The following is a 26736-nucleotide window of genomic DNA, read 5'->3' on the forward strand; positions in this document are numbered from 1 at the left end:
TACTTCTTCGGCCGGAGCAGGGCCTTGAAGCGCATGCTCGCGCGGACGACGGAGACGCTCGTGTCGATCTTGTACTCCGCGGGCACGCCGGCGGCCCAGTTGCCGTCGTGGACGATCGCGCCGGACGCGTCGGTGAACGCGCCGCAGCCCTCGGGGACGTCGTTGGCCCAGAGCCCCGCGTGGCGCCCGCCGGCGGCGTAGCGCAGCTCGCCGTAGCCGCAGCGCTTGCCCTCCTTGAACTGGCCCGTGTAGACGTCGCCCGTGAGGTACGTGAGCGTGCCCCAGCCGTCCCGCCGGCTGTCGCCGTCGAGGTCGCCCACGTAGGCGCCGTCGACGCGCTCGACGGCGCCGTAGCGCTTGCCGTCGCTCAGCGTCGAGACCTCGTCGGGCGCCGCGGGGCCGGACCGCTCCTTGACGACCTCGTAGCGCACGGTCATGCTCGTCTTTGGGCCGTGGTGCGACGACGCGCCGTGGTGGCTGCCATGGGCTGCGCCGAAGGCATGGGTCGCACCGCAATGGCCATGCGACGCGCCGAGGCCGCCGGAGCGGCTCGACGACGCGCCGGCGCTGGGATAGTAGGAGCTGCTGGGATAGTCATTAAAGCTGCCCTGTTCGGGCCGCACCGCGAAGGTCCAGAGCGGCGCCGCATCACGATCCGGCATCAGACGAACGGGGCAACGTACAAAGAGCTCGAGGCAACCACGACATAGTATCTTTCATTTAGGTAGGTCATCAGCCTTCACCCCCCCCGACGCGATGGAGCTGCCACGCCCTGGCATCTTCGCCGTCACCCTCGTCGCATTTTGCGGCGTGTTCGGGGTCGTGCGCCACGCCCGGCGCGCCGCGCCCACCGTCGCGCTCTCGGCGGACGCCAGACCCTACGAGTGGGGCAGCCCCAACAGCGTCAAGCTCTTCAAGCGGACCCACGCGTCGACGCACCCGCAGCGCGACGGCTGGTTTCTGTCGCACTACATCGGCGTGGAACAGACGGCGGCCGAGTTCTGGAGCAACGGGAGCCAGTACTCGAGCAAGATCTACAGCGGCTCCGCGGACAAGAAGGGCCTGCTGTACGAGACCGCGTGCGGTCTCGCGAACGCGAGCTGCTGCGCGGAGCGCGCGTCCATGACGACGCTCGGCACGTTCACGTTCCACCAGTTCCGCTCCTGGGTGACGCCCACGGGCGACGCCCGCGTCGAGGACTGGGTCGGCTTCTGGAACGGGCTGAGGGAGTTCGACGTCGCGTCGACGCGCCCGTACGACTGGGACGCGTACATGCACCTCGCGACCCACTTCTACACGCCGAATCTGGACGCCCACGTGCGGCGTCTCGTCGAGGAGAAGGTGCCGTTCCTCGCGCGGCACTACGCGAACCGCGGGCAGGCCATGTTCGTCGCCTACGTCAATAACCCGTTCAACGGCCACGTCTTCGCCGTCCACGGCGCGCGGCTCAAGGACGACCTGCGGGAAACCTATTTCTCACGAAACGTCGACGACGACCTCCACGCCTGCCCCGGCGCGGCCAAGGTCGCCTTCTCCCGGGAGCGCCTCGAGGACTGGTGGCTCGGCCTCAACGGCACGGCGAAGAACGCGGAGACGGGGCTGCCGGACGTCCTCGCGGTCGTCGTCGCCCAGCCGACGGCCGACGCCGCCGCGACGCGGCGCGCGCTCGACTCCGCGGGGGGCTTGGCGCTGCTGCCGTGGAATTTCACGGCGAACCGCCGGGACCAGTGCGCCGTGCTCGAGGCGACGCTGCCGACGGGGAAGCTCGTCAAGAGCGGGACCCTGGGCGACGACCAGGCCTACGCGTCGCTGCGCTTCGTCGAGGTCGGCGGCGCGCGCGACGGCGGCCGGCCCGTCGCGGACTACGTCGCCGTCGCGGACGGCAACGTGAAGTCGTTCATGGGCGCGAACGAGGGCTGGGCGCGGTTCTTAGATTACCACATCGGGCTCAACGTGCCCGGCGTCCTCGACGACTACCGCGCGCCGCTCGACGCGGTCGACGCGCACTACCACGCGCACGTCGCCCCCCAGTCGGGCACGCCCGACGACGGCTCCATCTTCGCCGAGGGCGCGTCGGGCCTGTGCGTGGAGCTCCACGGCGTCTTCAACTACACGGCCTTCGACCCGGAGCCCCTCGGGAGCCTGAACTTCTGCGCCGCGGACTCGACGTGCGCCAAGGGCGTCGAGCTCTGCTCCGGCGACGTGCTCCACCAGGCCTACCCGGGCTACCGCGTCTACGCGACGAACGCGTCGGCCTGCGACGGCGGCGCGGGCGACTGCGCGCACTACGCCGTGAGCGGGGCGGACCGGGTGTAACATGTTAGTTTTTGATAAAATGGAGCGTGAGGTTGTTCGCGGGCATGGGGATTTTCGCGGCGAGCCGGAGGCCGCGCTGCGCCGCGAGGGCCGCGAGGTCGCTGACGTCGCGGAGCCCCCAGGCGCCGTTCGTCGACCGGAGCTTCGCGTCGAAGCGCTCGTTGCCCGCGCCGCCGTCGTCGCCGACGAATGCGCCGTCGACCTTGAACGGGCCGTACGCGCACAGGTGGCCGCCGGGCTTGAGCGCCCGGGCGGCGTGCTCGAAGAGGCCCTCGGAGCAGGCCCAGGGCGTGATGTGGAGCGTGTTGGCGCAGATGACGAGCGACAGGGACGCGTCGGCGACCGCCGCGGGCCACGGCTCGCGCAGGTCGAGTGCGATCGCCGGCAGGCAGTTCGGGAAGATGGCGCGGCCGTGCGCGTCGATGTTCGCGAGCTCGTCGAGGCCGGCGCGCAGGCCGATCTTGCCGTGCTTCGACCACTGCTCCTCGGGCGCCGCCGCCGCCGCCGGCACGTACTCCGACGGCCGGAACGTCAACGTCGGGAAGCCCGGCGCGACGACCTCGAGCAGCGCGCCGGTGCCCGTCGCGATCTCCAGCGCGTCGCCCGCGATGTCGTCGGGGAGGATGACGAGAAGCGCCTTGAGGATCGGGATGCGATTGCGCAGGGCGCTGGGGTGGTGCTGCTGGCCGGCGACGTGCGCCGTCGGATCGGAGACGTGCGCCGCCATGTGCTAGAGACAACGTGGGTGCTGTGGGCGTTGTGGTCGACCGGTCAGGCACCTGGCTGGGCTGCTTCAGTGTCGTCTCGAGGCACGAAAGCCCCGGATCCAACCCTCCATTTTCTCAATTCTCGCGCTGTGCCGAGCTCCAACGAGGTCGAGGGCGTCATTTTTTTACAACGCCGGCTCTTTGGGGGGAGTTGCGACCTCCTGGCGACCGCCATAACCCCACCTTCTGCGCGCGTGCGTGCCCATTCTCCCGAAAGTTTAGGAAGCTGCACACAACTGTCGTTGCTGAATCGCTGTTTTTTTTTGCAGAAAACCGATTATTCTGCGGCAAGCTGTTCAAAATGAAAAACGGCCGTTGTCCGACGAATCGCAGCCGAGTTTGAGGGTTGAGGCCCGCGTCGAGTAGAATTGGCGCCCACTGTTGCGGGGTTGTCGCTCCTTGACAGAAACCGCGGCGACGCGCCGACGCCCCCGGGGTTTGGGTCTCCTCGAAACGCTCAGCGCTCCGGCGCCATGGTGCGCGCGTGCGCTCTCATCGCTTCACTGTTTGTCGTTGTCCGCGCGGCAGTCAGCGGCGGCGGGTGGTCTTCGACCCCCCGGTTCGGCCCCCGGAAGACGGTGGACCTCGTCGGCGGCGCGACGGACGACGCCGAGTCCGACGCCCAACGCGAGCGCCTGCGAGATTCCGGTGTCCCGCGCGCGGCGCGCCGGCGGCGACCCCGTTCTGAGCGACCGGCCGCCGCCGCGCGCCCGCTCCCCTCCCCCCCCGGCCGGCGCCCCCGCCGCCACAACACCGCTTCCGGGACGCGGGGCTCGCCCCGCTCGAGGGGCGGCACGGGCGCCGGGCCCCAGTCCAGGGCGTTCGGCCGTTCCGACCGAGCGGCCGCCGCCGCCGCAACCCGCACCCCCGCGCCCCCAAGGCCCCCTCAAACCGCACCCCCTTCATCAGGTACGAGGCCTACAACAGCCTGCACTCGCTGGCGAACACGTACAAGAAGCCCTTCGACGTGCCGTCGGTCGTCGTCATCGGCGCGCAGTCGAGCGGCAAATCGGCGCTCGTCGAGGCGCTCATGGGCTTCCAGTTCAACGAGGTCGGCGGCGGCACGCGCACGCGGCGGCCCATCGCGCTCCAGATGCACTACAACGCGGCCTGCGACGAGCCCGCGTGCTACATCATGGACGAGCGGTTCTCCGGCGGCGAGCCCGTCGACGGCGGCGCGCCGTTCGAGCGCCGCGCGACGCTCGCGGAGGCGCGGCGCTTCATCGAGGAGGAGAACCGGCGCCTCGAGCGCGACCAGCACCGGAGCTTCGAGGCGCGGGAGATCGTCATGCGCGTCGAGTACCGCCACTGCCCGAACCTGGTGTTGGTCGACACGCCGGGCCTCGTCGGCGGCGGCGGCGACGTCTTCGGCGACGACTTCGGCGAGGAGTCGCACGAGTCGCCCCACGCGCGGGGCATGAAGCGCCAGGCCCGCGAGGCCTACGAGCTCGCCCTGGGCAAGGCGCGCGCGCGGAACGCCGTGCTGCTCTGCGTCGACGACGGCAACGACTGGAAGCTCGGGTCCATCGCGCGGCGGCTCTGCGCGGACGCGGACCCGACGCTGAGCCGCACGGTCGTCGTCTCGACGAAGCTCGACACGAAGCTCGTCCAGTTCGGGTCCGGCCGGGACGTGGCGTCCTTCCTCCGGGCCAAGGTGCTCCACGACCTCCACCCGCGGCTGCTGGCGGGCCCGTTCTTCACGTCCGTGCCCTGCGGCCGCGTCGCGGGCGCGATCTCCCCGGGCGGCGACGCCTGGGACCCCCAGGGCGGCGCGCCGGAGAACCAGCCCTGGGACCTCGACGACGAGGGCTTCTACGAGGACGACGGCGTCGCGTTTAGGGGCGACGCGGAGTTCCGCGCCGCGACGGCGCGCGCGTCGCGCGCGGACCGGTCGCTCGTCAAGTCCAAGGTCGGCTTCGAGTTCTTCGACAAGGCGGCGCCCCAGCTCGGCGTCGGCGCGCTGCGCCAGTTCCTCGAGCGCCACGTCGAGCTCCAGTACCGGTCGAACGTCGCGCGGGTCGTGCCGCTGCTCCGGCAGGAGCGGCTCCGGACCGAGGCCGCGCTCGAGGCGACGGACATCGAGCTCGACGCGCTGACGCCGGAGAAGCTGCGGCGCTCGGCGGAGACCATCGCGGACAAGTTCTGCCGGTCCCTGAGCGCGGCCGTCGCGGGCTCGGTGTCCGCGCCGCCGGACGTCTACGGCGAGCGCCTCGCGGACGAGCGGCTCAACGGCGGCGCGTTCCAGGCGCCCGCGGAGTCCGCCGCCGACCAGGAGGGCCTCTTCGACGACCCGGACCGCGCGCGCGTCATGCGCGGCGGCTTCGGGCTGAACCCGCGCGCGCCGCGGCGGCCGACGTCGCGGTCCGCGTTCGCGACGGCGACGGCGCCGGGGCTCGCGTCCACGCCCGGGTCCTTCCACCAGCCCCCGCCGCCGGGCCCCGGGGACGCGTCCATGCAGCTCACGCTGTCCCAGACGGCCCTGGACGGGGCCGTGGGCCACGCGGACGCGAACCTCTACGGCGGCGCGCAGTACCGCCGCGCGCTCCGCGAGTTCGCGCTCGCCGTGCGCCACCTGTCGCTGCCGTCCGTCGACGGCGACGAGATCGCCAACGCTTTGGGCGTCGGCGACGCCCACGACGGCGCGGACTTCGTGCGCGCGTCCTGCGTCATCGCCGTCGACAAGGCGCGCCGGTCCTTCGAGCCGCAGCTCCAGACGCTCGCGGAGCGCGTGAGCCACGTCATGCGGCGCCTGCCGCCGGTCATCGAGTGCATGATGGAGTCGCAGCCCGGCCGCGCCTTCGGCACGTCCGGGCCGCGGTCCGGCCGCAAGGGCGACGTCGTGCTCACGGGCGACGCGTCGGGCCCCTACGACGGCGTCATGCAGCTGATCGCGTCCATCTACGACACGTACGTCCACGAGCTCGCGGACCGGGCCGTCGCGCGCTGCAAGGACGACCTGGAGGCCATGACGCGCTTCGTGACCTGGGACCTGGCGTCGTCGTCCGACGCCAAGTCCGCCGTCAAGGCGGCGCTGGAGCCGACGCCGGACCTCGCGCGCGCGTTGGACGACCTCGACGGCGCGCCGCCGCGGAAGCAGAAGCGCCGCTCCAAGGCGAACAAGTGGTTCTCCGCCAAGGACGAGGTCGCCGTCGAGGCGTCGGTCCTCGACGACTGGAAGCGCTCCGTCGCCGACGAGGACAGCGACGTCGCGCTCTCCAGCGACGAGCTCGTCGAGGCGCTTGGCGCAGCCGCGCGGCGCGCTGAGCCCCGTGGCGACGCCCACGGAGATCGTCGGGTCCCTCGTGCGCCGCATCGCGGCGGCCTGGCGCGAGCACTTCGCGCGGACCGTGGCCGTCAAGTTCAACTGCTTCTTCCTCATGCCGTTCGTCGACGACTTCCCGCTCTACCTCCGGGAGAAGCTCGACGACCACGTCCACACCCCCGAGAACGGCGGCGACGGCGCCTTCGCGCTCTTCGACGTCGCGCGGGCCCGCGCGGCCCTCGAGAAGCGACGAGACGACCTGCGCAACGAGCTCGCGGCGAACGCGAAGCTCCACGACACGTTCGACGCGATCCAGCGCGCGTGCGCCGAAACCGCCCCCTCGCCCTAGCCCTCGCCGTCGTTCGCCGCGCCGGCGGCTGACGGCGCGAGCCCCGCTCCCCCCCCCAAACCCCCCAAGCACGCCACGAGCGCGACGGCCACGGCCGGCGCCCCGGAGCCCGCCCGGGCCGACCGCCACCCCGGGCCGCTCCGCGCGCGTCTCGGCGGACACCGCCGGACGCCCGGCGCCGGCCGACCGTCGCCCGCTCAGCTAAGCCCCTGTGTCCTCGTTGCGGTGGTCGCGATTGACTAAGCAATTTGACTTCAACGTGAGGGCTATGGTGCACCCATGGTGCTGCGATTCGCACAGACAAGCGCGGTGTAAACCTGAACAACCAACACCTCGGCGAGCGCGATCTCGAAGGACGTCAGCGCGTAGCCGTCGACGCCGAGGGCAATTGCCGATATGAGCGCTTGCGACGCGTGCGGTAAGGAAGGCGCGAAGCTGAAGTGCACGCGGTGCCGGACGACGCGGTACTGCGATCGCGATTGCCAGGCCGCGCACTGGAAGAGCGGCCACAAGGCGGCGTGTGGCGCGGCGGCCCCGGCGCCCGCCGAGGCCCCGGCGCCCGCCGAGGCGACTCCGTCGCCCGTCGAGCCGCTCGACGAGTCGAGCTTCGACTGCGCGGTCTGCCTGCAGCTGCTCTGCGAGCCGACGACGCTGCCGTGCGGCCACAGCTTCTGCCGCGGCTGCGTCGCGGACGCGCTCACGGCGGCGGCCGCGCGGTGCCCCGCGTGCCGGTCGGCCGTGCCCGCGCGCGTCGCGGGCGACCTGCGCGTGAACCGCCTCCTCGAGCAGGTCGTCCACGCGCGAGCGCCGGACGCGTACGCCGCGCGCCGAGCCGCGCTCGCGGCGGCGCCGCGGGCCGGGGCGCCGGAGCCGCCGTCGCGCTGGACGGTCGTCGCCGACCTGCTGTCGCCCGCGTCCCTGGCCGTCCTCGCCCTCGTCGACGTGCTCGGCGCGCCGGTCGCGGTGTCGTTCGAGGGCATGACGTACTGCGACGACAAGCGGCGGCCCGAGTGGGCGCGGCCCGAGGCGCCCGGCACGGGCGTCCCGCGCCTCGAGTGCCGCCCGCGCGAGGGCGCCCCGGTCGTCGTCACCGAACCCGCGAGCATCATCCGCGCGCTCCTCGAGCTCTACGGCGAGGGCCGCGTCGACGTCGGGCCGTCGCCGTCGAAAGCGTCGGCGGGCCTCGTCGACCGCGTCCGCGGCGAGCAGCTCTTCGACACGGCGTGGACGATGCTCGTCAACCCGGTGTCGCAGCACCTCTTCTGTGCGGTCTGGGATGGCCACTGCAACGCGCCGGGGACCCGGGGGCTCGTCGACGCGCTCGAGTGGGTCGACCGCACCGTCGGGCCCGCGGTCGCCGCCCACGCCGGGCCGCGGCGGACCGTCCTCGAGATCACCGTCGGCGCGCCGCTGCTCCTGCTCCGGCTCGTCCAGGACATGGTCCTCGACGACGCGCTCCAGGTGCGGCCGGGGCTTCGGGCCTTTGTGGCGCGCGTGGAGCGGTCGGACGTCGGCCAGGCCGTGGCGCGCCGCGTGGGCGCGTCCCGCCATCTGCAAGCGTACCGCGAGAGGGTGAGGCGCGGCATCGGAATGGCAGTCATCATGCTCAGCGGCCAGACCCCCGCATTTGACGAGAGAGCAGCGTCGAAACTTGTCCGCCCCACGTTCCCGTATCACGACAACAACCTGGGCTCCGCCAGCGACGGCGCGGAGTTCTACCGCCCCACTTCCGATTTGGGCAAAGAGGAGCTTTTCGAAGACTACCTCAGGCGCTACGACAACGACAAGAGCGACTATTAGGGGCGCCACCGTGTAAAAAGTGTGCCACCGTGACCTTCAGCTTCGAATTCCGCACATACAAGCTTGCAGCGACGGCGACCGGCAAGCACAAGGTGCTTTTAGTCGTCCTCACCGGACGACACGCGGATGTGTCCTCGCCCGGGTCTTGCGATTGCCTTGCGCGGTCGGAGTCGCGATCGCGATCGTGCGGTGTATCGTGCGCGCGGCCAGTTGCTGCCGTCAATTTGAAGACTTCAGTTCCGGCGCGCTCGGCCAGACTCTGACCCCGCCGCGTCTCGGCTCGAGCTGCTGCGACGCGCCCCGTGGCACTGCGGGCGACTCGGACGACGCGCGCGCCGCCGCGGACGACGCGCGCGCGGCTGCGGACGACGCGCGCGCGGCTGCGGACGAAGTCGCGGAGTTTCGCAGTCGCAGGCCCGCCTGACTAAGTCAGATGGAACCGGATCGTAAGCGGCAGAAGCAGCTTGAGAGGGAGATCGAGCGCCAGCGACGTTACGTCGAGGAATGGCGAGAGGAGAACGAAGCGACTGCGAATCTCTGGCTGGTCTTTACATACCCCGTCGAGGGCGGCGAGCAGTTTCGGATCCCGACTCGCCGCGAGTTCATCTCGTACTATTCCGGACTAGTCCGCGGCGCGCCGGACCCGACGGATGATGAGGCAGATGATGAGTTCCCCCTAATCGGCGACTTCCTACCCTCGACAGTCATAGCATTCGCGCGGTCTTGCTTGCCGAGCCCAACAGGGCTGCAACTTTATACGCGGCATGATTCATACCTCCGTCTTGTTTTACTTTCACATTACTTGGATGCGCCGATCCTGATGAATCACTGGTTAAAGGAGCTACAGCAACTGAAAGGCGATCTACAAGTAGGTTCCGCATCCAATTTTCAGTTGATGTTTGCTCTGCGAGATAAGGGCCTGATTTACGATATGAGCGAGCGCAGTTTGGAGCGCTTTAATAATGTGTATCACGGATTCAATGAGACGGAGAAGCTAATATACCACAAGCACGCGCATCAAATATTCAGTGAGAATTATGAAGTTTGCCAAAAGAATCTTGAAAAGCATGAAAATAAATGGACTGAGTGGGACGAGGAAATACCGCAACTTGAAATCCCAGGAGGCGATTATGAAAATTATCCAGGAGATGATTGCAAAAAACTTTACGAGCATATTGGCAAAGGATATGACATGATGGGGGACTATCAGCGGACTGGAGAATCACTGCTTAAGCTTGTCGAGGCGTTGCTCGCCATGCCCCGTCCCGCGGCGCCGCCGTCGCGCGCGTAGGAGCATGCGTGCTTACACGGGTCTCGGGGGCGGACGGCGTGTTGTGGAGGAGGGCCGCGTAGCTCGGGTTCGGCGCGAGGATGGCGTAGTAGGCGAGGACGTCGCCCACGGGCCGGCCGAGCTCCACGCCGTGGACCACGGCGACGGCGGAGAAGTACGTGTCCGTCTCGCGGACGCGGCGCTCGAGGACCTCGGGGTCGTACAACGCCACCTTCCTCCAAGCCCACCCAGACGAGCGCAGCGATAGGCAAGCACAGGTGTTACTAGTCGTCCTCCGCGGACGACACGCGGATGTGGCCCGGCGCGTCCTCGGCGTCGACGTCGTAGATCTCGTAGCGGCCCTCGTCCTGGAAGATGTGCGTGAAGACGTCGCCCGCGCACATGATGTCCGTCTCGAAGGCGAGGGTCCGCGTCGCGGGGGTGCCGTCGAGCACGCGGTCGCAGCGGAACTGGTACTCGACGTAGCCGAGCTCGTCGGCGTCGATGACGACGGCGAACTCGACGCCGGGCGCCGTGCGCGCCTTCGCGGGCGCGAAGGTCGTGTCGTGGACGACCATCTCCGCGTGGCAGCCCGACACCGTCGCGGGCGCCTCGGGCTCGGGCTCGGGCTCGGGCGCCGCGCGCCGCGGCGGCGGCGGCGCGGGCCCGTCCTCGTCGGAGTCGTCGGCGAAGGACGACGCGTTCGAGTCCTGGCGCGGCGGCGCGGGCCGCGCGGGCGCGTCGTAGCGCCGGTCGATGGCCTCCATCTCGCGCGCGAATTCGTCGCCGGCGCGTCCGGCCGCCCGCGCGGGCTCCGGCTCCGCGGTCGCCGGCTCCGGCGCGCTCGCCCGGGGCTTGTCGGCGGTGGGCTTCTGGGGCGTCAGCGTCGGGGGCGTCGCGCCGCCGAAGACGGGCGCGGGCCGGTCGGCCGAGTAGAGCGGCTTCCGGAGGCCCGGCAGGGGCATGGCGAGGTGGCTCGGCTGCTCCCGCGCGGCCTCGACGGCCCCAAAGTCGCCCGCGTCGCGCGCCTCGTCGAGCATGGAGCGCAACCGCGAGAACTTTTTGGCGCCGGCCCGCTTCGGCGGCGACTCGGCCGTCTGCGGCCGCTCGCGCGCGGACGGCTTGGGTCGGTTCGCCATGAGCGCCATGCTCTCGTAGACGGCGCTCATGCGCCGCTCCTCGGCCTCGGCGCGGAGCCGCGGGTCGTTGCGCTCGCGCTCCGCCTCGGCCTCGGCCGCGCGGTCCGCCTCCTCGAGCTGCCGCTCCTCGAGCCGCCGGAGCCGCTCGGCCTCCGCGCGCGCGGCGTCGGCTTTGCGCTCCTCGGCGGCCGCGGCCTCGTTGGCGCGCACGCGCTTCTCGCGGGCGACCTTCTCCCGCAGCTCCTTCATGCCCGTGACGGCGTAGACCTCGACGGTGCACTCCAAACCGTAGGCCGGATCGGTGACGACGTACGTGCCGACGTCGTCGAACGTGTGCTCGTAGGACTCGCCCCGCGTCAGCGGCGGCGCCGCGCAAAAGACCTCGCCGCCCTCGATCTTCGCGCCGACGACGCGGCCGCAGGACAGGTTGTACTCCACGGAGCCGTGCTCCGCGCGGTCGACGCGCCAGACGCACGCGTGGCCGAAGGCGACGCGGTCGCCGTCCACGTCCGTCTGGAAGTCGCGGATGACGAAGCGGCCGTCGCCCGTGCCCGTCTTCTTCTTTTCCGGCGGCGCGGGCGCGTCGTCGCCGCGGCCCTCCGCGAGCACCGCGGCCTTGAGCCGGCTCGCGAGCGCGCTCCGTAGACCGGTGCTCTCGAGCTTCCGCGCGTCCAATTCGCGCTTCAGCTCCAGCGTCTTGAGGCCCTCGACGTCGTCGACGCGCAGCGCCCGCGGGGGCCGCTTCTCCGGCGGCGGCGACGGCTTCCGCGCCGGCGGGACCTTCGCCGGCGCGGCCGGGTGCGGCGGCGCCGCGTTCAGGATCGGCGCCATGGGCCGGAGCCGCCGCGGCCCGCCGCGCTTGCCGCCGGAGGCCTTGGCGGACTCGGCGCGCTTCGTGGCCAGCGCCTTGAGCATGCGGCGGTCGTTCTCCTGGTCCTCGTCCTGGGCGAAGGACGCGTCGTCGTCGTCGACGGCGCGGCGCCGGCCCGTCGTCTGGGGCCGCGGGGGCAGCGAGTCCGCGGGCGAGCCCGGCTCGTCGCCGGGGGCCACGGGCGTCATGCCACGGGCTAGGGAGGTCAACGACATGCAGTGTTCGGCCGCTTCACGCGCTTTCCATACTGATCTGGGCAACCGCTTGGGCAGCCTCTGCTCCATTCCCTGCTCCATCGACTCGTTTCCCTGAGGCTGTGACGATGCGGCGCGCGTGCAACGCGATGCGCGCGCTCCTGCTGATCGCGCCGTGCTGGGGCCTCGTCGCGCCGTCCGGAGATGCCCACCAGTGCTCACGACTGCATTCACCCGCGCGCCGCGGCGCGCGGCTGCACGTCGCCGCGGGCGAGATGGGCTTCCAGATGCAGGCCGGACCCATGGTGTCGACGGGCCTCATCTTCGCCTCCTTCGCGGCGCTGCAGCTCAAGGTCGCGGCCTACAACGCCAAGGGCGACGAGCTCGACGGCGCGCTGCGGACGCTGCGCGACGCGCGCGTCTCGGAGCTCACGAGCGGCGACCCGGAGTCGAGCGGCGCCGTCGAGGCCGCGGAGCGCCGCGTCGACGACTTGCGGACCGAACTGGAGGACGCGCGCGCCGTCACAGTCTTCGGCGTCTCCGCGCGCATCCGGCTCCCGGACCGGTCCCAGGGCAGCGCGCCGCTGCGGCCCGCGGCGCCGGCGCCGGCGGAGGACGAGCCGTCGAAGCTCCTGGACAAGAAGGCCGTGCGCGTCGTCGCGCTCGCGTCGACGGTCGTGCTGCTCCTGCCGATCCTGCTGCTCCTCGCCGCGGACCCCATGGCGCCGCCGTCGCCGCGGCTCGCGGCGACGCTGTCCGCGGCCGCGGACGCGAACCCGCCGGGCCGCTAGCGTAAAAAAAATTAGGAGGCGCCGTCCTAGCAGATCGTGCAGCCCTCCTGGTTCGTCATCTCGTAGATTTTCTGCTGCGTGGCGTCGCGCATGTGCTCCACCTCCGCGCGCTTGTTCGCGGGCACGGAGTCGCACTCCGCGCACTTGACGAACGCGCGGTAGGCCTCCTGGGCGCGCTCGCCGTTGGACGTGCAGGCGCCGCGCTGCGCCGCCGAGGCCTTGACGAGCTCGAGCGTCGCCTGGCCGAAGTACCAGTGGCCCTTCCACCACGCCGGGTCCGCGTCGACCGCCAGATTCCCGTCCGTCGCCGCGCAGACGTGCTTCTTCAGCGCCAGGTTCGCCGCGGCGCGGTTGCTGTAGAGCTTGGCGTCCACGGGCGCGTCCCATTTCTTGAGGAGGTCGATGGCGAAGGTCCAGTGGACGACGGCCTCCGCGTGCCGCTTCGCGACGAAATGCGCGTTCCCCGCGGCCTTCTCCGCCGCGGCCTTGGCCGCGGCGTCGGCGGCGTCGGACGCGATGGGCGCCGCGGGCCCGTCGTCGGCGGCGGGCGCCGCGTCCGGCGGCGTCGCGTGGAACGGCGCGTCGTCGTCGTCGAAGGGGATCTTCGCCGCTTCGAGCAGGAGCTCGAGGCGCTTCCGCGCCTTCCAGGCGCGGCCGTAGGTCTTGATGAAGGTCGTCGCGGCGCGCGCCTCGGCGTAGGCCTCGCGGAAGCGGCCGCAGTCCTCGTAGGCCCTGCTCAGGTCGAGGCGGCACTGCGCGTTTTGGGGGCAACTCGCGACCTCGGCTTTACAGTACGCCAGCTCCTCGGGCTCCTCGACCTTCTTCTTCTTCTTCTTCCCGCCGCGCCGCGACTTCTTCTTCGACGCCGCGGCCGTCGTCTCCGGCGCCTCCTCGCTGTCGTCCTCGTCGTCGTCCGGCGGGGCGGACTTGGCGGACCGAGCGCTGTCCAGGGCCTCCTGGCGCTCCGCGGCCTCCTGGTTGAGGCCCTTGAGCTGCTCCTCCAGGGCGGCGATCTCGGCCTTGAGCTCGGCCTCGGAGCGCTCGGGCATGGGGTCGCGGCTGCGGTGCGAAGCGCTGCGCACAGCGACGAGCACACGTTGGCTGCCTGAATTTATATTGCCACAAAAATGAGCGAGTTTTGAAGGGCATCGAGCAGTGGCAAAAAGCCTGCTCCAGCAAAACGTGGCCTGCGGCCCGCCCGCGGCGCGCTCCTCCGTCGGGCGCGGGTCCGACCGCGCCTCGCCCGACCCGCGGCGCTCGCGCGGCACAGCTCCACATCTCTCGAACCGTCGACCCGCGATGCAGTCGACGATCAACGCCGTGGCCTTCCCCGTGCCGCCTCGGAGCTGGAGCGCGGCGGTGCTGCGGCGGCGCAGCGACCTCATCCTCCTCCAGACGGCGTCCGGGGAGACGACGGCGGCCGTGCACATCGTCAACCGGCGGCGCGCCGACTCGCGGCCGCTGACGATCCTGTACAGCCACGCGAACGCCGAGGATCTGGGCCTGAGCCTGCCGTTCGCGGACGTGCTGAGCCGGTTCTGCGGCTGCGACGTGCTCGCCTACGAGTACCTGGGCTACTCCATCTCGTCGGGCGAGCCGAGCGAGGCGGGCTGCCTCGAGTGCGTCGACGCGGCGCTCGCGTACCTGCTCGACGACTGCGGCCTGGAGCCGCACCGCGTCGTCGTCTACGGCCGGTCCATCGGCAGCGGGCCCACCGTCGACGTCGCGTCGCGCACGTCGGGCCTCGGCGGCATGATCCTGCAGTCGCCCATCGCGTCCGCGGGCCACGTCGTGCTGCCGGAGCAAATGGCCAAGGCGCTCGCGGGCTTCGACCTCTTCAAGAACTACGAGAAGATCAAGGACGTCACGTGCCGCACGCTCATGATCCACGGCCGCGCGGACACCATGGTGCCCTTCGAGCACGCCCAGATGCTCTTCCCGGAGCTGCGGAACCAGCACCCGCCCTTGTGGATCGACGGCGCGGGCCACCACGACATGCCCGACGATTTGTGCCTCAACGCCGTCGCCAACTTCGTCGCCTACATCGAGGAGCGCAACGCCAAGCTCTACGGCCGGGCGTCGTCGCCCGACGACGACCCCGCGGACGGCGACGGCCGGGGCCACTGGCTCTTCGGCGGCGTCGCGGCCCTCTTCGGCGGCGGGGGGAGCTAGTTAAGGCGCTCCCAGGACAGGCCGCCGTCGGTGGACGAGGCGACGCCGAGGCTCATGGGCGCCGCGCCGCGCGCGTTCGCGGCGTAGTACATCCGGAGGCCGCCGTCCGCCTCGACGACGCACGGGCTCGACACGGCGCCCGAGTCCCAGCCGTCGTCGCTCGGCGCGAAGACGGGGTTCGCGCCGTCCTTCGCCCAGGTCACCCCGTCCGTCGACGTCGCGCGGCCCACGCGGTGAGCGTTCTTTTCGTCGCGCGCCTCGTAGAACATGACGTAGCCGCCGGCCGCCTCGATGACGCTCCGGCGCAGGATCGCGCCCGCGTCCCAGGCGCCGGGCGCGCCGGGCGCGAGGCAGGCGCCGTCGTGGCGCAGCGCGTCCAGAGCACGCCGTTCTTCGACTTCGCGACGCCGACGGCCGATTTGCCGTCCGAATCCGCCGTCGCGCCGTAGTAGAGGTAGAGCTCGCCCGTCTCGGCGTTGGTCGGCGACCGCGTCACGCAGGGCCAGCCGACGGGCGCGCCGGGCCTCTCCCAGGAGTTCGGGTCGGGGGACAGGATGGAGCCGTCGGCCTCATCGCCCTCGATGCGGCCGAACTTGACGCCGTCCTGCGACACGCTGACGCCCATCTTCAGGTCCATGCCGTAGCACTCGCCGTCCTTGGCGATGCCTAAATCCCGCAGGGCCATGGGCGAGTTCGACCCGCCGAAGGTGTAGAGGAACGTCGCGTCGCCTCCGTAGAGCACGTCGCCGAGGCCGACGTGGCCGCTGTCGAACCAGTACCAGTCGTCGACGTTGGCGCTGAGGACGGCGCCGCCGGCGCCTAAGCCGTCGAACTGGCGCTCGAAGGTGAGGCCGCCGTCGGCGCTGACGGCGCGGCCGACGCGGCCCGTGGAGAGCGGCGGCAGCTCTTTGTTGTCCTTGTCGTCGACGGAGCGGTAGTGGTAGAACAGGGTGTGCGTGTCGCCGGTCTTGATGACCACGGGGCCGCCGAGGCTCACGGCGTCCCAGGCCTTTGGCGTCGCGAAGGGCGACAGGGCCGTCACTGCCGGTAGCAGTAGCAAGATCGTCGTCATCGCGCCGGGCCGGCAAGCTCAACAAAGACCTCGTATCCAAGATCACGGCGTCGTGTGCATACTCGAAAGGACATGGTGTCCAAGGCAGCCCCCGTCGTGGCGTCGGCCCTCGCGGCCCTCGCGCTCACGGCCGCGCTGCTGCGCCAGGGCCCCGCCGTCGCCCTGAGCCAGCTCGCGACGACCGACGCCGCGCCCCAGGAGCAGAGCACGACGACGAACTTCCTGAGCGACGACGCCCTGGCCCTCGCCGGGGAGATCGCATCCGAGCGCGGCATGGAGGATTTGGTGACGGTGCTCCCCGGCGCGAACTTTGTCAACAGCTTCGCGACGTTCTCGGGCTACCTCGACGTTTCCGACACGAAAAAGACGTTTTATTGGTTCGTAACGGCTCGCGACGCGTCCAAGGCCAAGGACAAGCCCGTGGTCATGTGGACCAACGGCGGGCCCGGCTGCTCCGGGTTGATCGGCTTCTGGACGGAGATGGGGCCCTGGCGCGCGACGGAGGACATGACCATCGAGCCCTTCGACTTCGCGTGGAACAAGGAGGCGAACATGCTTTTCATCGAATCCCCGACGGGCGTGGGCTTCTCCACGTCGAACAAGGACGCGGACTTCGACGCCGGCGACTGGTCCACGGCCAAGGACAACTTCGAGCTGCTGAAGCAGTTCTTCGGCCGCTTCCCGGGGCTCGCGGACAACGACTTGTACTTGTCGGGCGAGTCGTACGGCGGCCACTACGTCCCCACGCTGGCCTCGCTCCTCGTCGGCGCGCGCGACGCGCCCGACGCCAACGTGTCCGACGCGGGCTACAAGGTCGCGGCGAACCTCAAGGGCATCATGGTCGGCAACCCCTACACGGACCCCGTCGAGAACGCGCACGGCATGTACGGCGCGTACTTCGGCCGGAGCATGGTGCCCGCGAAGATGTACCAGGACTGGTTCGTCAACTGCGGCTCCCACAGCGAGATGAAGTACTACGCGCTCAACTACTCGGACTGGCCCGAGTCCATCACGGGCGATATGGAGTGCGCGGAGCTCACGGCGGCGATGTTCGACGCCATCGGCGACGTCGACTACTACGGCCTCGACTTCCCCGTCTGCAACAAGGCCCAGGGCCTCGAGGTTTCTGCGGAGACGGACGCGCCGCCGGCGGCGGCGGGGGGCACGAAGCAGGCCGCGCGGCTCGCGGCCACGCGGCCGGACCCGTACGCGCGCGCGGACCGCGACGTCGTCGCGGCGGCGAAGCGCCGGCGCCTCGCCGGCGCGCCGGCGAAGTACGGCTACGACGCCTGCGTCGCCGACTACGCGACGCAGTACCTCAACAAGGCGGAGGTGAAAAATGCGATCCACGCGAACGCGTCGCTGCTCTGGGCCGAGTGCAGCCTGCCGGACACGCTCCGCTACAACTACGACGACATGAACCTCTTCATGGAGCCCGTGTGGAAGAAGCTCATCGAGGCCAAGCTCCACCTCCTCGTCTTCTCCGGCGACGACGACTCGATCTGCGGGCCCATCGGCACGCAGGACTGGCTCGCGCGCCTCGCGGACGAGATGGGCCTCTCCGACGCGGGCGAGACGTGGCAGGCCTGGTACTACGTCGACCCGGAGTACGGCGACGGCCAGGTCGGCGGCTACCGCGTCAAGTACCAGTCCTCCGACGGCGACATGGCCATCGCGTTCGCCACGGTGCACCACGCGGGCCACGAGGTGCCCATGTACCAGCCCATGAAGGGCCTCCACGTCTTCGAGAACTACCTCAACGGCACCTGGTAGGGCGCCCCGTCGTAACGCTGTCACACTTTTTTAAACAAGTTTTTAAACCAACTTTCAAGAACGTATATGTCACACTTTTTTTTTTTAGTGTGACAACGCTGCGTGCGAATCACGCGACGCAGACGCGCGGCGGCGGGAGGCCCGCCGCGGCGGCGCGCGCGGCGGCGGCCTCGCGGAGGAGCTCCCCGGCGCTCGAGCCGCGGACGTTGACGACGACGCCGTCGCGCGCGCGCGACGCGGACGCGAGGTCCGCGAAGAAGCCCGCGCCCGCGAAGGGCCCGTGCTCGCCCGACGCGGGCGATGCCGCGCGGTTCGCGACGACGCTCCGGCAGCCGAGCGCCGCCGCTTTTTTCGCGAGGAGGTCGAGGCTCCGCTGGCGGTCCGACATGAGAAACACGACGCACGGCGTCTCGACGAGCGTCGCGAGGCACGTCGCCTCTTTCTCCACGTTGCCGCCCGCGTCGCTCGCGCGCTGGTGCCGCGAGTGCACGGCGAAGGACGCGGCGCCCCGCGGGGCCGGATCGCGCGGCGCGGCGACGAAGGAGAACGCGCTTTCCAGCAACGCGCCGTAGGCGACGTCGACGCCGGCCCCGAAGAGGGCCCGCGCGCGGCGCCGGGCCGGCGGCGACAGCGCCGACGCGTTGAGCGCGGCGGCCTCCCGGTGCTCCATGACGCCGACGTCGAGCAGCCGCGCCGTGGAGCGCTCCAGGGCACCGGCGCGCGCGCGGACGTCGGCCTCCGTCGGCCGCGCGGGCCAGCCCGGCGCGCGCCGCGCGTCCCCGGACCGGAGGCCTTCCACGGCGGCGACGGAAAGCAGCCACGGCTTTCGCGCGAGCGCCGCGCCGCAGCGCGCCTCCGAGTTTTCTTTCGGGCAGCGCTTCCAATGGCAGAACTTCCAGACGAGCGTCCGGTCCGTGACGACGGCGACGGCGTAGGCGTTGAGGAACTCGTGGAGCCGGTCGCCGGCCTGCTCGGGGCAGGAATAAACGCCGAGCACGTACGTCCGCCGGCGCGCCGCGTAGGCGCCCGTCGCCGCCCCGCGGCCGTGTTTGGTCGCGTAGTCGCGCAGCAGGCGGGCGACGGCCGCGTATTTGTTGTCGACGCTTCTCGCGTGCGCCGCCGCCAGCGCGAGCAGGAGCGCGCGACGCATGGGCAGCCCATCACATGCTCTCCCGCTTCAAAAGTGCAACCTTGGGAGGATATGTGGATGCGGGAAAAACTGAAACGCGCTCTCTCGTCCAGCGCTGTCAAAGCGGTCCGCGGCGCCGCGCGGCCGCCGAGCGCCCCCCCGGCCGCGCCGACGGCCTCCCGCTGTTCGGCGCCGGTGCGACCGCCCGCCGCGTCGAAAGCATGGACTTCCTCTTCAGCAAGCCCCAGTTCAACTGCATCGGCGACCCCTACAAGGACCCGCCCATGGACCCCTACAAGCACGGGACGTCCAAGGGCCGGCGCCAGTTCCTGACGGCGCCCCCGAAGAAGGGCCAGACGGCGAACGCCATCGGCTACGGCCCCCTGGCCTACAAGCCCATGTACCTGCCGGGCAAGGAGCCCTTTGTCGAGAACCACAAGTTGCAGGCGCGGAACCGCGTCGCGGGCAAGGGCAAGTTCCTGACGCCCAACGGCTTCACCTACGCGAGCCCCATGAAGAAGAGTGCGTCGCCCGGGGACATGTGCGGCACCTTCAACAAGACGCCCGTGGAGCACCTGCCGGACGGCACGGCGATGATCGGCCGCCGGTCCAAGGTCGACGTCGACGTCATCGCGCGGCGCAACATCCAGACGTCGCCGGGGAAGCGCGGCGGCTTCGGCGTCGCGGGCACGCTCATCGGGGGCAACCCGGAGTACGTCCACAGCTCCTACACGGCCTACGACGACAAGATCCGCGCGGACATGCGCAAGCACCGCGAGATCATGGGCGAGCGGCGGCCCTTCACGTCGACGACGCGCACCATGGACTTCTTCGACTCCCACGACCACTGCTCCGCGTCCAAGATCTACTCCAACGAGGGCTTCGACTTCCCGCCGCCGAAGGACCGCCCGCTCCGCCCGAAGACGTCCGAGGAGGGCGAGGAGATGCGCGTCTTCCGCCCGTCGTCGCCGGCCAAGGTCGGCTACAACGGCACGCTCAACGCCTTCCCCGAGGCCCTCGCCGAGCCCTTCGACGACCGCGCGCGGCGCCGCGCGCAGCTGCCGCAGCGCCGCCAGCCCATCGCCGAGGGCTTCAAGGGCCTCTCCGACGCCATCCGCGAGCGCAAGCCCTTCCGACCAACGAGCGGGCCCCGCTCGGGCGTCACGCGGCCCATGTGCATCGTCGGCGCGCGGGCCTAGCGCGCGCGGGCCTAGCGCGCGCGCGCCGCGCCGCGCCGGGCAGACGGCCCGGCGCCGCCGCCGGGCCGCGCCGCCGCCGCGCGACCCTACAGACGACGAGGACAGCTTCGGGTCGTGTTTTTTTGGGGGGGGCGGGTGGGATCAATGGAGCGACTCCATTGCTTCATCTCATGTTCATCATCACGGATTCGTAAATTCTTGAATCGCAGCTTCGAGGCGCGCCGAGCAACCACGGCGTTCAAACACCTTCGGCGTAAACAGTTTCTACACTGTTCCGTCCTCTGCCAGCGCTGCGTGACCTTCGGCCGTGCCCTCGCCTGCCTGGAGTCCAGCGCGCCGCGTCGACGCCGCGCGACACCCGCCCGGCGCGGGCGCTCGACGGAGACGCGCCATGTCGTACCTCCAGCTCCGCGCGGGCCCGAACTCGCGGCTGCCGCTGTCGACGAAGGCCGAGGACCAGAGCTTGTACGCCCACGTCCGCGCCCGACGGCTCGAGGCCGACGGCATCGGCGCCCTGGACAAGGTCAAGGACTACACGCTCGTCGAATGCTTCCGGGAGCGGGGCGGCCGCCGCGAGCTGCTCCTGGGGTTCAAGAAGCGGGGGCTCGGCGTGAACAAGTACAACGGCTTCGGCGGCAAGTTCGAGGTCGGCGAGACGCCGGCCGAGTGCGCCCTGCGGGAGACGCGCGAGGAGTGCGGCCTATCGCCGCGGCGCCTGGAGTGGAAGGCGCAGCTGCTCTTCACGTTCCGCGACTCGGGCACGGTGATGCGCGTCCACGTCTTCGAGGCGTCGGACTTCGACGAGGCGGCCCTCGTGGAGACGGACGAGATGCGGCCCGAGTGGTTCGACGTCGACGCGCTCCCTTACGATCGCATGTGGCACGACGACGCGTTCTGGATGCCGCTGCTCCTCGACGGCGTCGCCTTCGAGGCCTGGTTCGACTACGCCGCCGGCGGCGAGGACGTCAACACCGTCGCCGAGTACGTGCTCAACCGCACGCCCGCGTCGCCGAGGCACGTCGTCGCCGCGCGCAACGCCGCGTCGCCGCCCTGAGAGAGACCCCGTGACCATAAACCGCTGCTCGATGTTATCGGGACGCGGCGACGACGTAGCCGTAGTAGGCCCAGGCGGCGTCGCCGTCGTCGACCGCGGCCCAGGAGACCGCGGCCTCCGGGAACGCGGCGCGGAGGAGCTCGCCCCGGACCTCCGGGGGCTCGTCGGACCAGTGGCAGAGCAACGCGAAGTCGGCGAGGCGCAGCGCCGCGCAGTAGTTGACCAGCGCGGCCTCGCCCGCGAAGATCGCGGCGTCGAGCGTGCCCTTGTCGAGGACGACGTCGTAGGGCGCGCCCGGCGGCGGCGCCGCGGCCGCGAAGGCGTCCCACGCGCGGAAGCGCTGCGCCGCGCCGCGCGTGGCGGCCTCGAGCTGAGCGAGCGCCGCGGCGCTCGCGTCCGCGTTCACGACGGCGGCGCCGGGCACCGCTCGCGCGAACGACTCGCCGAGGCGGCTCACGCCGCAGCCCGCGTGCAGCACGCGCGGCGACGCGACGCCATGCGCTTCGCACGCCGCCGCGGCGCCCGCGGCGGCCGTCTCCGCGCCCACGAACCACTCGCGCGCCGCGCGCTTGGCTTCGTAGCTTTGCTGCCAAAATGCCTTGTCGCCGAAGCGCGCTCCGGCGCCGGCGCCGCCCGAAGCGCGATGCCAGCGGGAAACGGCGGCACGCCAGGGCATTTTTAAGGGCTACGGGACGGCCATTTCTCTGCGCTACTAGCTGCGCGCGCGCTCGCGGCTCTAAGGTGCAGCCTTGTTGAACTGCAAATTTGCCACAAGCAAGCACATCATATGGACATGGCGTCGCCGCAGCTGCAGTAGAGCTATGGAGGAGTCGAAATCATCCGCCTCGGCGCCGGAGGAGGAGCCATCGTTATTCACGGCGGCGGAGCCGTCGCCACCGGAAGCGCCGCCGGCCGCGCCGTCGCCGCCGCCGCCGCCGCCGCCGGCCGCTCCCCACGACGCCGCGCCGGCGCCCGCGCCGGCGGCGGCGGCGCCCGCGGACACGCGGCGGCAGGAGCTGCTCGAGGCCCTCGCGGCGAAGCAGATCAGCAAGGTCTGCCGCATCGTCGAGCGGCTCAAGTTCGACGTCGACGCGCCTCTGAACGACGACGGCGAGACCGCGGTCCACAGGGCAGGACAAGAGAGATTCAACGTCGCTTCAACGTGAGTGTTCCGCGCGCGCGCGTTCCGGAAAAAGCATCCACGCATCGAGAGCGCTCCGAGGGATGATCGCTCGTCCCAAAATCAGCCGAAACGAGCGGAAAACGACCGAGATAGGAGCCTTTGAAGTTGGGAATTTCGCACCCTTTTCCTGCCCAGGCGGTCCACGTCTGCGTGCACCACTGCGGCACGCGGCGCGACCCGGGCTTCGTGCCCGTGCTGCGGTGCCTGCTGCGCCTCGGCGCGAACCCCGACGCGGCGCGCGCCGGCGGCCAGATGCCCGCGCACCGCTGCGCGGCGTTCGACCTCACGCCCATGCTCGCGCTGCTCGGCGAGTTCGGCGCGGAGGTCGACCGCGAGGACGACGAGGGCTACGCGCCGGCCCACGTCTGCGCCGCCTGGGGCAAGACGTCGGCCCTCGAGTGGCTGCTCACGCGGGGCGCGGTCCACGTCGAGCGGCTCCACGGCAACGGCATGACGCTGTCCATGTTCGCGGCCGTCAACGGCCACCTGGAGACCCTCAAGTGCCTGCGCCGCCTCGGCGCCGACGTGCGACGGCCCTGCTTCGTGGACCACGACCTCATCGCCGGCCAGCGCGTCCAGTGCACGATCATGGCCATGGCCTGCTACGAGGGCCGCGACCACGTCGTCAAGTGGCTCGTCGACGACTGCGACGTGGGCAAGTGCGAGTCGGAGATCGTCGTCGTGGACCCGGCCTACATCGACGAGGTCACGGCGCGCGAGCGGGAGGCCGAGCGCAGGGCCAAGGAGGAGCTCACGGCGCGGCGCGGGGCGGGAAAAGAGCGCGAAATTCCAAAGCTCCGATCTCGGCCGTTTTCCGCTCGTTTCGGCTGATGTTTGGACGAGATCATCTCTCGGAACGGTCTCGAAGCGTGGATGTTTTTTTTCTCGAAGTGCGCGCGCGCGGAACACTCACGTTGAAGCGACGTTGAATCACCCGTTTCCCGCCCAGGCGCAGCGCGCGCGCGACGCGAAGAAGAAGAACCCCTACGGCCGGCCCTACGGGCCCTACGGCAAGCCGGCGCGGCGCCCGAGCCCGCCGGCCGAGCCCCCGGCCGCCGTCGACATGTCCGTCGTCCCCGACGCCGCCCACCCGGAGGCCGAGCTCCTCGACGCGTTCGCGCCCGCGGCGGCGACGGACAACGTCGACATCACCGTCGACGACGCCGCGGACACGCCGCCCCACGACTAACCGCGGGTCACTTTGGACGGGGCGGACTCCGGCGGGGCCGGGGCCGTAGCGGGGCGAGACGTGGGCCCGGATGCGCGCGCGGCGGCGCGCGGACGACGTCGACCGTGACGCCGTGTGTCGACGGCCTCTCGACGACTCGTACTCGTGAGCTTCGGCGCCGCAGTTCGCGCACGGTTTGGCTCAGCGCATTCGCCGCCTGCACCGCGGCGCGACGCGACGCCGCGCCATGTTCCAGCTCTTCCTCAAGGCGGGCGAGATCGTGGCGCCGCAGACGAAGCCGCGGACGCTCCTCGAGGACGCCCTGCGGGCCCGCGACGCGCCCCGGTGCCTCGAGATCATCGCGGACCCGGCCCTCGACGTCGGCGACGCGGCGCGGGACCCCCTGCCCGCCTGCGGCCTCCCCGCGCTGCACTACGCCTGCGCGCTGAACCTGCCCGCCGTCGTCCGGGCGCTCGCGGACGGCGGCTGCGACGTCGGCGCGCGCCTCGCCGCGGGCTCGGGCGCGTTGGCGGTCGCGGGCGACGCCGCGCTCCACGTCTGCGCGCGCGCGGACGCCGCGGCCTGCGCCGTCGCCCTCCTCGAGCGCGGCGCGCGCGCCGACGCGCCGGACGCGTCGGGCGCGACGTGCGCCGACCTCGCGGGGTCGTCGGCGCTCCGCGCGGCCGTCGTCGACGCGCGGGCGCCGACGCAGCCCGCGGCGCGCGAGAACGTCGCCGCCTCCGCCGCCGCCGCGGCCGACGCGCTCCGGGCCATCCAGGACTCGCGCAAGGCCTGGCCCTCGCCCGCCAAGGCGCCGCCCGCGGGGACGCCCGACGCGCGCGCGGCGCCGGCCTCGTCGACGCGCAAGGAGAACGCGCCGCCGGCCTCGTCGACGCCCCGCGCGCCGCCGGCCGCGCCGCCGGCCGCGACGACGCCGCCCGCGGCGCCCCTGGCGACGCTGCCCGCGGCGCTCGCCGCCGCGCTCCCCGCGGAGACGCCGCCGCCGCCGCCGCCGCCGGCCGCGCGGACGCCCCGGAGCGTCGCGTTCTCGCCCGGAGGCGTGTCGACGCCGCTGCGCCGCACGGCGAAGAAGGTCGGCTCGGCCTGGAGCGAGCGCGAGTACGCGCGGCGCCGGTCCCTGACGACGCGCGAGTCGCTGTCGTCCGCGTCGTCGTCCGAGGAGCTGGCGCACGCGGTCCTCGAGGCCTGCGGGGACACGGCGCGGGCCTTCGCGTCGCCGAGCGCGGAGGCCATGCGCGTGCAGCGCCTCTTCAAGGAGCTCTGCGGCAAGAAGCTCGACGTCGACGCGCTCGTGAAGCGCCTCGGCGGCGACGAGACGCTGCTCCTGTCGAGGAGCAGCGGGTGCGCGATCTACGACGGCGCGTCCGTGCTCCACGCGCTCGCCTTCGGGGGCCACGCCGACGCGCTGCCCCGGGTCGCGGCGCTGGGCCTCTCGCCCTGGACCGTGGACACCTACGGGCGCACGGCGCTCCACGTCGCCGCGGAGAAGGGCCACGTCGACTGCTGCGACGCGCTGCGCGCGCTCATGGCCGAGGAGACGGAGAATCCGCTCGGGCGCGCCGCGCCCGCGGATCTCTGCGGCCGCACGCCCGTCGCCTGGGCGTCGGACCGCCTCAAGGACCCAGCGAAGCGCGACGCCGTCGAGACGCTGCTCTTCCGGCCCGGCGACGCGACGGTGCTGCCGGCTCGCGAGCGGACGCCGCTCACGACGCCGCGGGTCGTCAACGGCGCGCGGGGCCGCTGCCCCGCGCGCCACGCCGCCGCGGCGACGGCGGGCTGGCGCGTGAAGATGGAGGACGCGCACGTCGTCTGCGCGCCGCTCGCCGGCGCGACGACGCGGTCCGGAAGCATGCCGAGCCTCTACGCGGTCTTCGACGGCCACGGCGGGTCGCTGTGCGCCAACTACGCGGCGGCGCACGTCGAGCGGTGCCTCCTGGCGGCGGACAACTTCCCCGCGGGCGACGACTTCTCCGACCCGGCGCGGCTCGGCGACGCGTTGCGGGAAGCGCTGCGGTCGCTCGACGGCGAGCTCCGCGCGCACCCGCGCCTGGCCAAGACGCGGACGAAGCGCGACGGGTCCGCCTACGCCGAGGACCAGTCCGGCGCGACGGCGCTCCTCGTGCTCGTCTCCGGCGACCACGCGGTCACGGCGTGGCTCGGCGACAGCAAGGCGGCGCTGGCGACGTCCGCAAACGGCGCGTGGACGGCCGAGTTCCTCACGACGGACCACTGCCCGAGCGACGACGCGGAGCGCGCGCGCATCGAGGCCGCGGGCTGCGCCGTGCTCCACGAGGCGGGCGACGCGCCGCGCGTCGCGCGGATGAAGGACGGCGACGTCGACCGCAACGGCGCGCTGGGGACGTCGCGCGCGCTCGGCGACTTCGTCTTCAAGGCCGGCGCCGGCGGCGTCGACGCCGTGTCGAGCGACGCCCAGGTCGTCGTCACGGACCTCGCCGCGCTCCGCGCGGGCGCGGACCGCGCCCTCGTCGTCCTCGCGTGCGACGGCCTCTGGGACGTGACGTCCGCCGCCGACTGCGCGGCGACCCTCGAGGCCCACCTCCGGCCCTCCGACGGTGGCGAGCCCGCGGGCGACGCGGCGCTCAACGCCGCCTGCGACGCCCTCGTCGCGGCCTGCGTCCAGAAGCGGTCGCGGGACAACGTCACCGCCGTCGTCGTCGAGGTCCGCGCGCCCGACGGCGACGCGGCCAAGGCGCAGACGCCCGTGCACCCGACGACGCTCACCTTCGACGACACGCCGCCCCGCGCGTCCTAAGCGCGCTCCCTCGTGTCGGCCCCGGGGGCTGTTCCGCGCCCCGGGACTCCCAGGGCTGGAGCGGGGGACTCTCGAGCAGGCTCCGAGTCGGCGGAGCTCCGGCCGCGCGGGCCTAGCCGAGCGCGACGAAGGGCCGGATCTGGTCGAGCGCGCCGAGCGCGTGGAGCGCGATCAAATTGGCGTCGCAGTCGATCGCCGCCATGGCGAGCGCCCACGCCGCGGGGGCCGCGGCCACGCCGCCGCCGCGCGCGACGTCGACCAGCGGCGCGATGCCGCCGGCGTCCGCGACCGCGACCTTGTGCGCCGGGTCGCTCATGAACGCGAGGAGGCCGAGGGTCCGCGCGGCGTATGCCTTGACGGCGTCGTCGCCCGCGTGCCGCAGCGTGCGCACGAGGCGTACGGCCATGACGCGGCACAGCCGCGGGTCCAGAAA

General features: G+C 71.7%; 7 protein-coding genes across 7 annotated transcripts; 5 read left to right on the forward strand and 2 right to left on the reverse strand.

Moving 5' to 3' along the window:
• Nucleotides 1–756: 756 nt before the first annotated feature.
• AURANDRAFT_60924 (hypothetical protein) lies at nt 757–8494 on the forward strand (the record flags this gene model as incomplete). The annotated part of the gene is given in 4 exon segments (XM_009034218.1): nt 757–2312; nt 3993–6312; nt 6332–6562; nt 7181–8494. The coding sequence occupies 4 exon segments, from the start codon at nt 757–759 to the stop codon at nt 8492–8494; spliced, it is 5421 nt and encodes a 1806-aa protein (XP_009032466.1).
• A 793-nt stretch (nt 8495–9287) lies between these two features.
• AURANDRAFT_60925 (hypothetical protein) lies at nt 9288–13808 on the reverse strand (the record flags this gene model as incomplete). The annotated part of the gene is made up of 5 exons (XM_009034288.1): nt 9288–9311; nt 9802–9975; nt 10073–11970; nt 12203–12329; nt 12861–13808. The coding sequence occupies 5 exons, from the start codon at nt 13806–13808 to the stop codon at nt 9288–9290; spliced, it is 3171 nt and encodes a 1056-aa protein (XP_009032536.1).
• A 412-nt stretch (nt 13809–14220) lies between these two features.
• AURANDRAFT_5013 (hypothetical protein) lies at nt 14221–14748 on the forward strand (the record flags this gene model as incomplete). Its single annotated transcript, XM_009033856.1, has 1 exon — nt 14221–14748. A coding segment is annotated over one exon (528 nt), but the record flags the coding sequence as incomplete, so codon positions are not given.
• Nucleotides 14749–16075: 1327 nt separating this feature from the next.
• On the forward strand, nt 16076–17776 carry AURANDRAFT_18927 (hypothetical protein; the record flags this gene model as incomplete). Its single annotated transcript, XM_009034219.1, has 2 exons — nt 16076–17125; nt 17249–17776. The coding sequence occupies 2 exons, from the start codon at nt 16076–16078 to the stop codon at nt 17774–17776; spliced, it is 1578 nt and encodes a 525-aa protein (XP_009032467.1).
• A 109-nt stretch (nt 17777–17885) lies between these two features.
• On the reverse strand, nt 17886–18446 carry AURANDRAFT_60927 (hypothetical protein; the record flags this gene model as incomplete). The annotated part of the gene is made up of 1 exon (XM_009034287.1): nt 17886–18446. One exon carries the CDS (start codon nt 18444–18446, stop codon nt 17886–17888), a length of 561 nt encoding a protein of 186 aa, XP_009032535.1.
• A 2235-nt stretch (nt 18447–20681) lies between these two features.
• Nucleotides 20682–21050, forward strand: AURANDRAFT_16401 (hypothetical protein; the record flags this gene model as incomplete). The annotated part of the gene is made up of 1 exon (XM_009034220.1): nt 20682–21050. A coding segment is annotated over one exon (369 nt), but the record flags the coding sequence as incomplete, so codon positions are not given.
• A 1465-nt stretch (nt 21051–22515) lies between these two features.
• AURANDRAFT_5770 (hypothetical protein) lies at nt 22516–22848 on the forward strand (the record flags this gene model as incomplete). Its single annotated transcript, XM_009033867.1, has 1 exon — nt 22516–22848. A coding segment is annotated over one exon (333 nt), but the record flags the coding sequence as incomplete, so codon positions are not given.
• Nucleotides 22849–26736: the final 3888 nt, after the last annotated feature.

The sequence above is a fragment of the Aureococcus anophagefferens genome (genome assembly GCF_000186865.1).
Source record: "Aureococcus anophagefferens unplaced genomic scaffold AURANscaffold_1, whole genome shotgun sequence".
NCBI classification, from domain to species: Eukaryota; class Pelagophyceae; order Pelagomonadales; family Pelagomonadaceae; genus Aureococcus; species Aureococcus anophagefferens.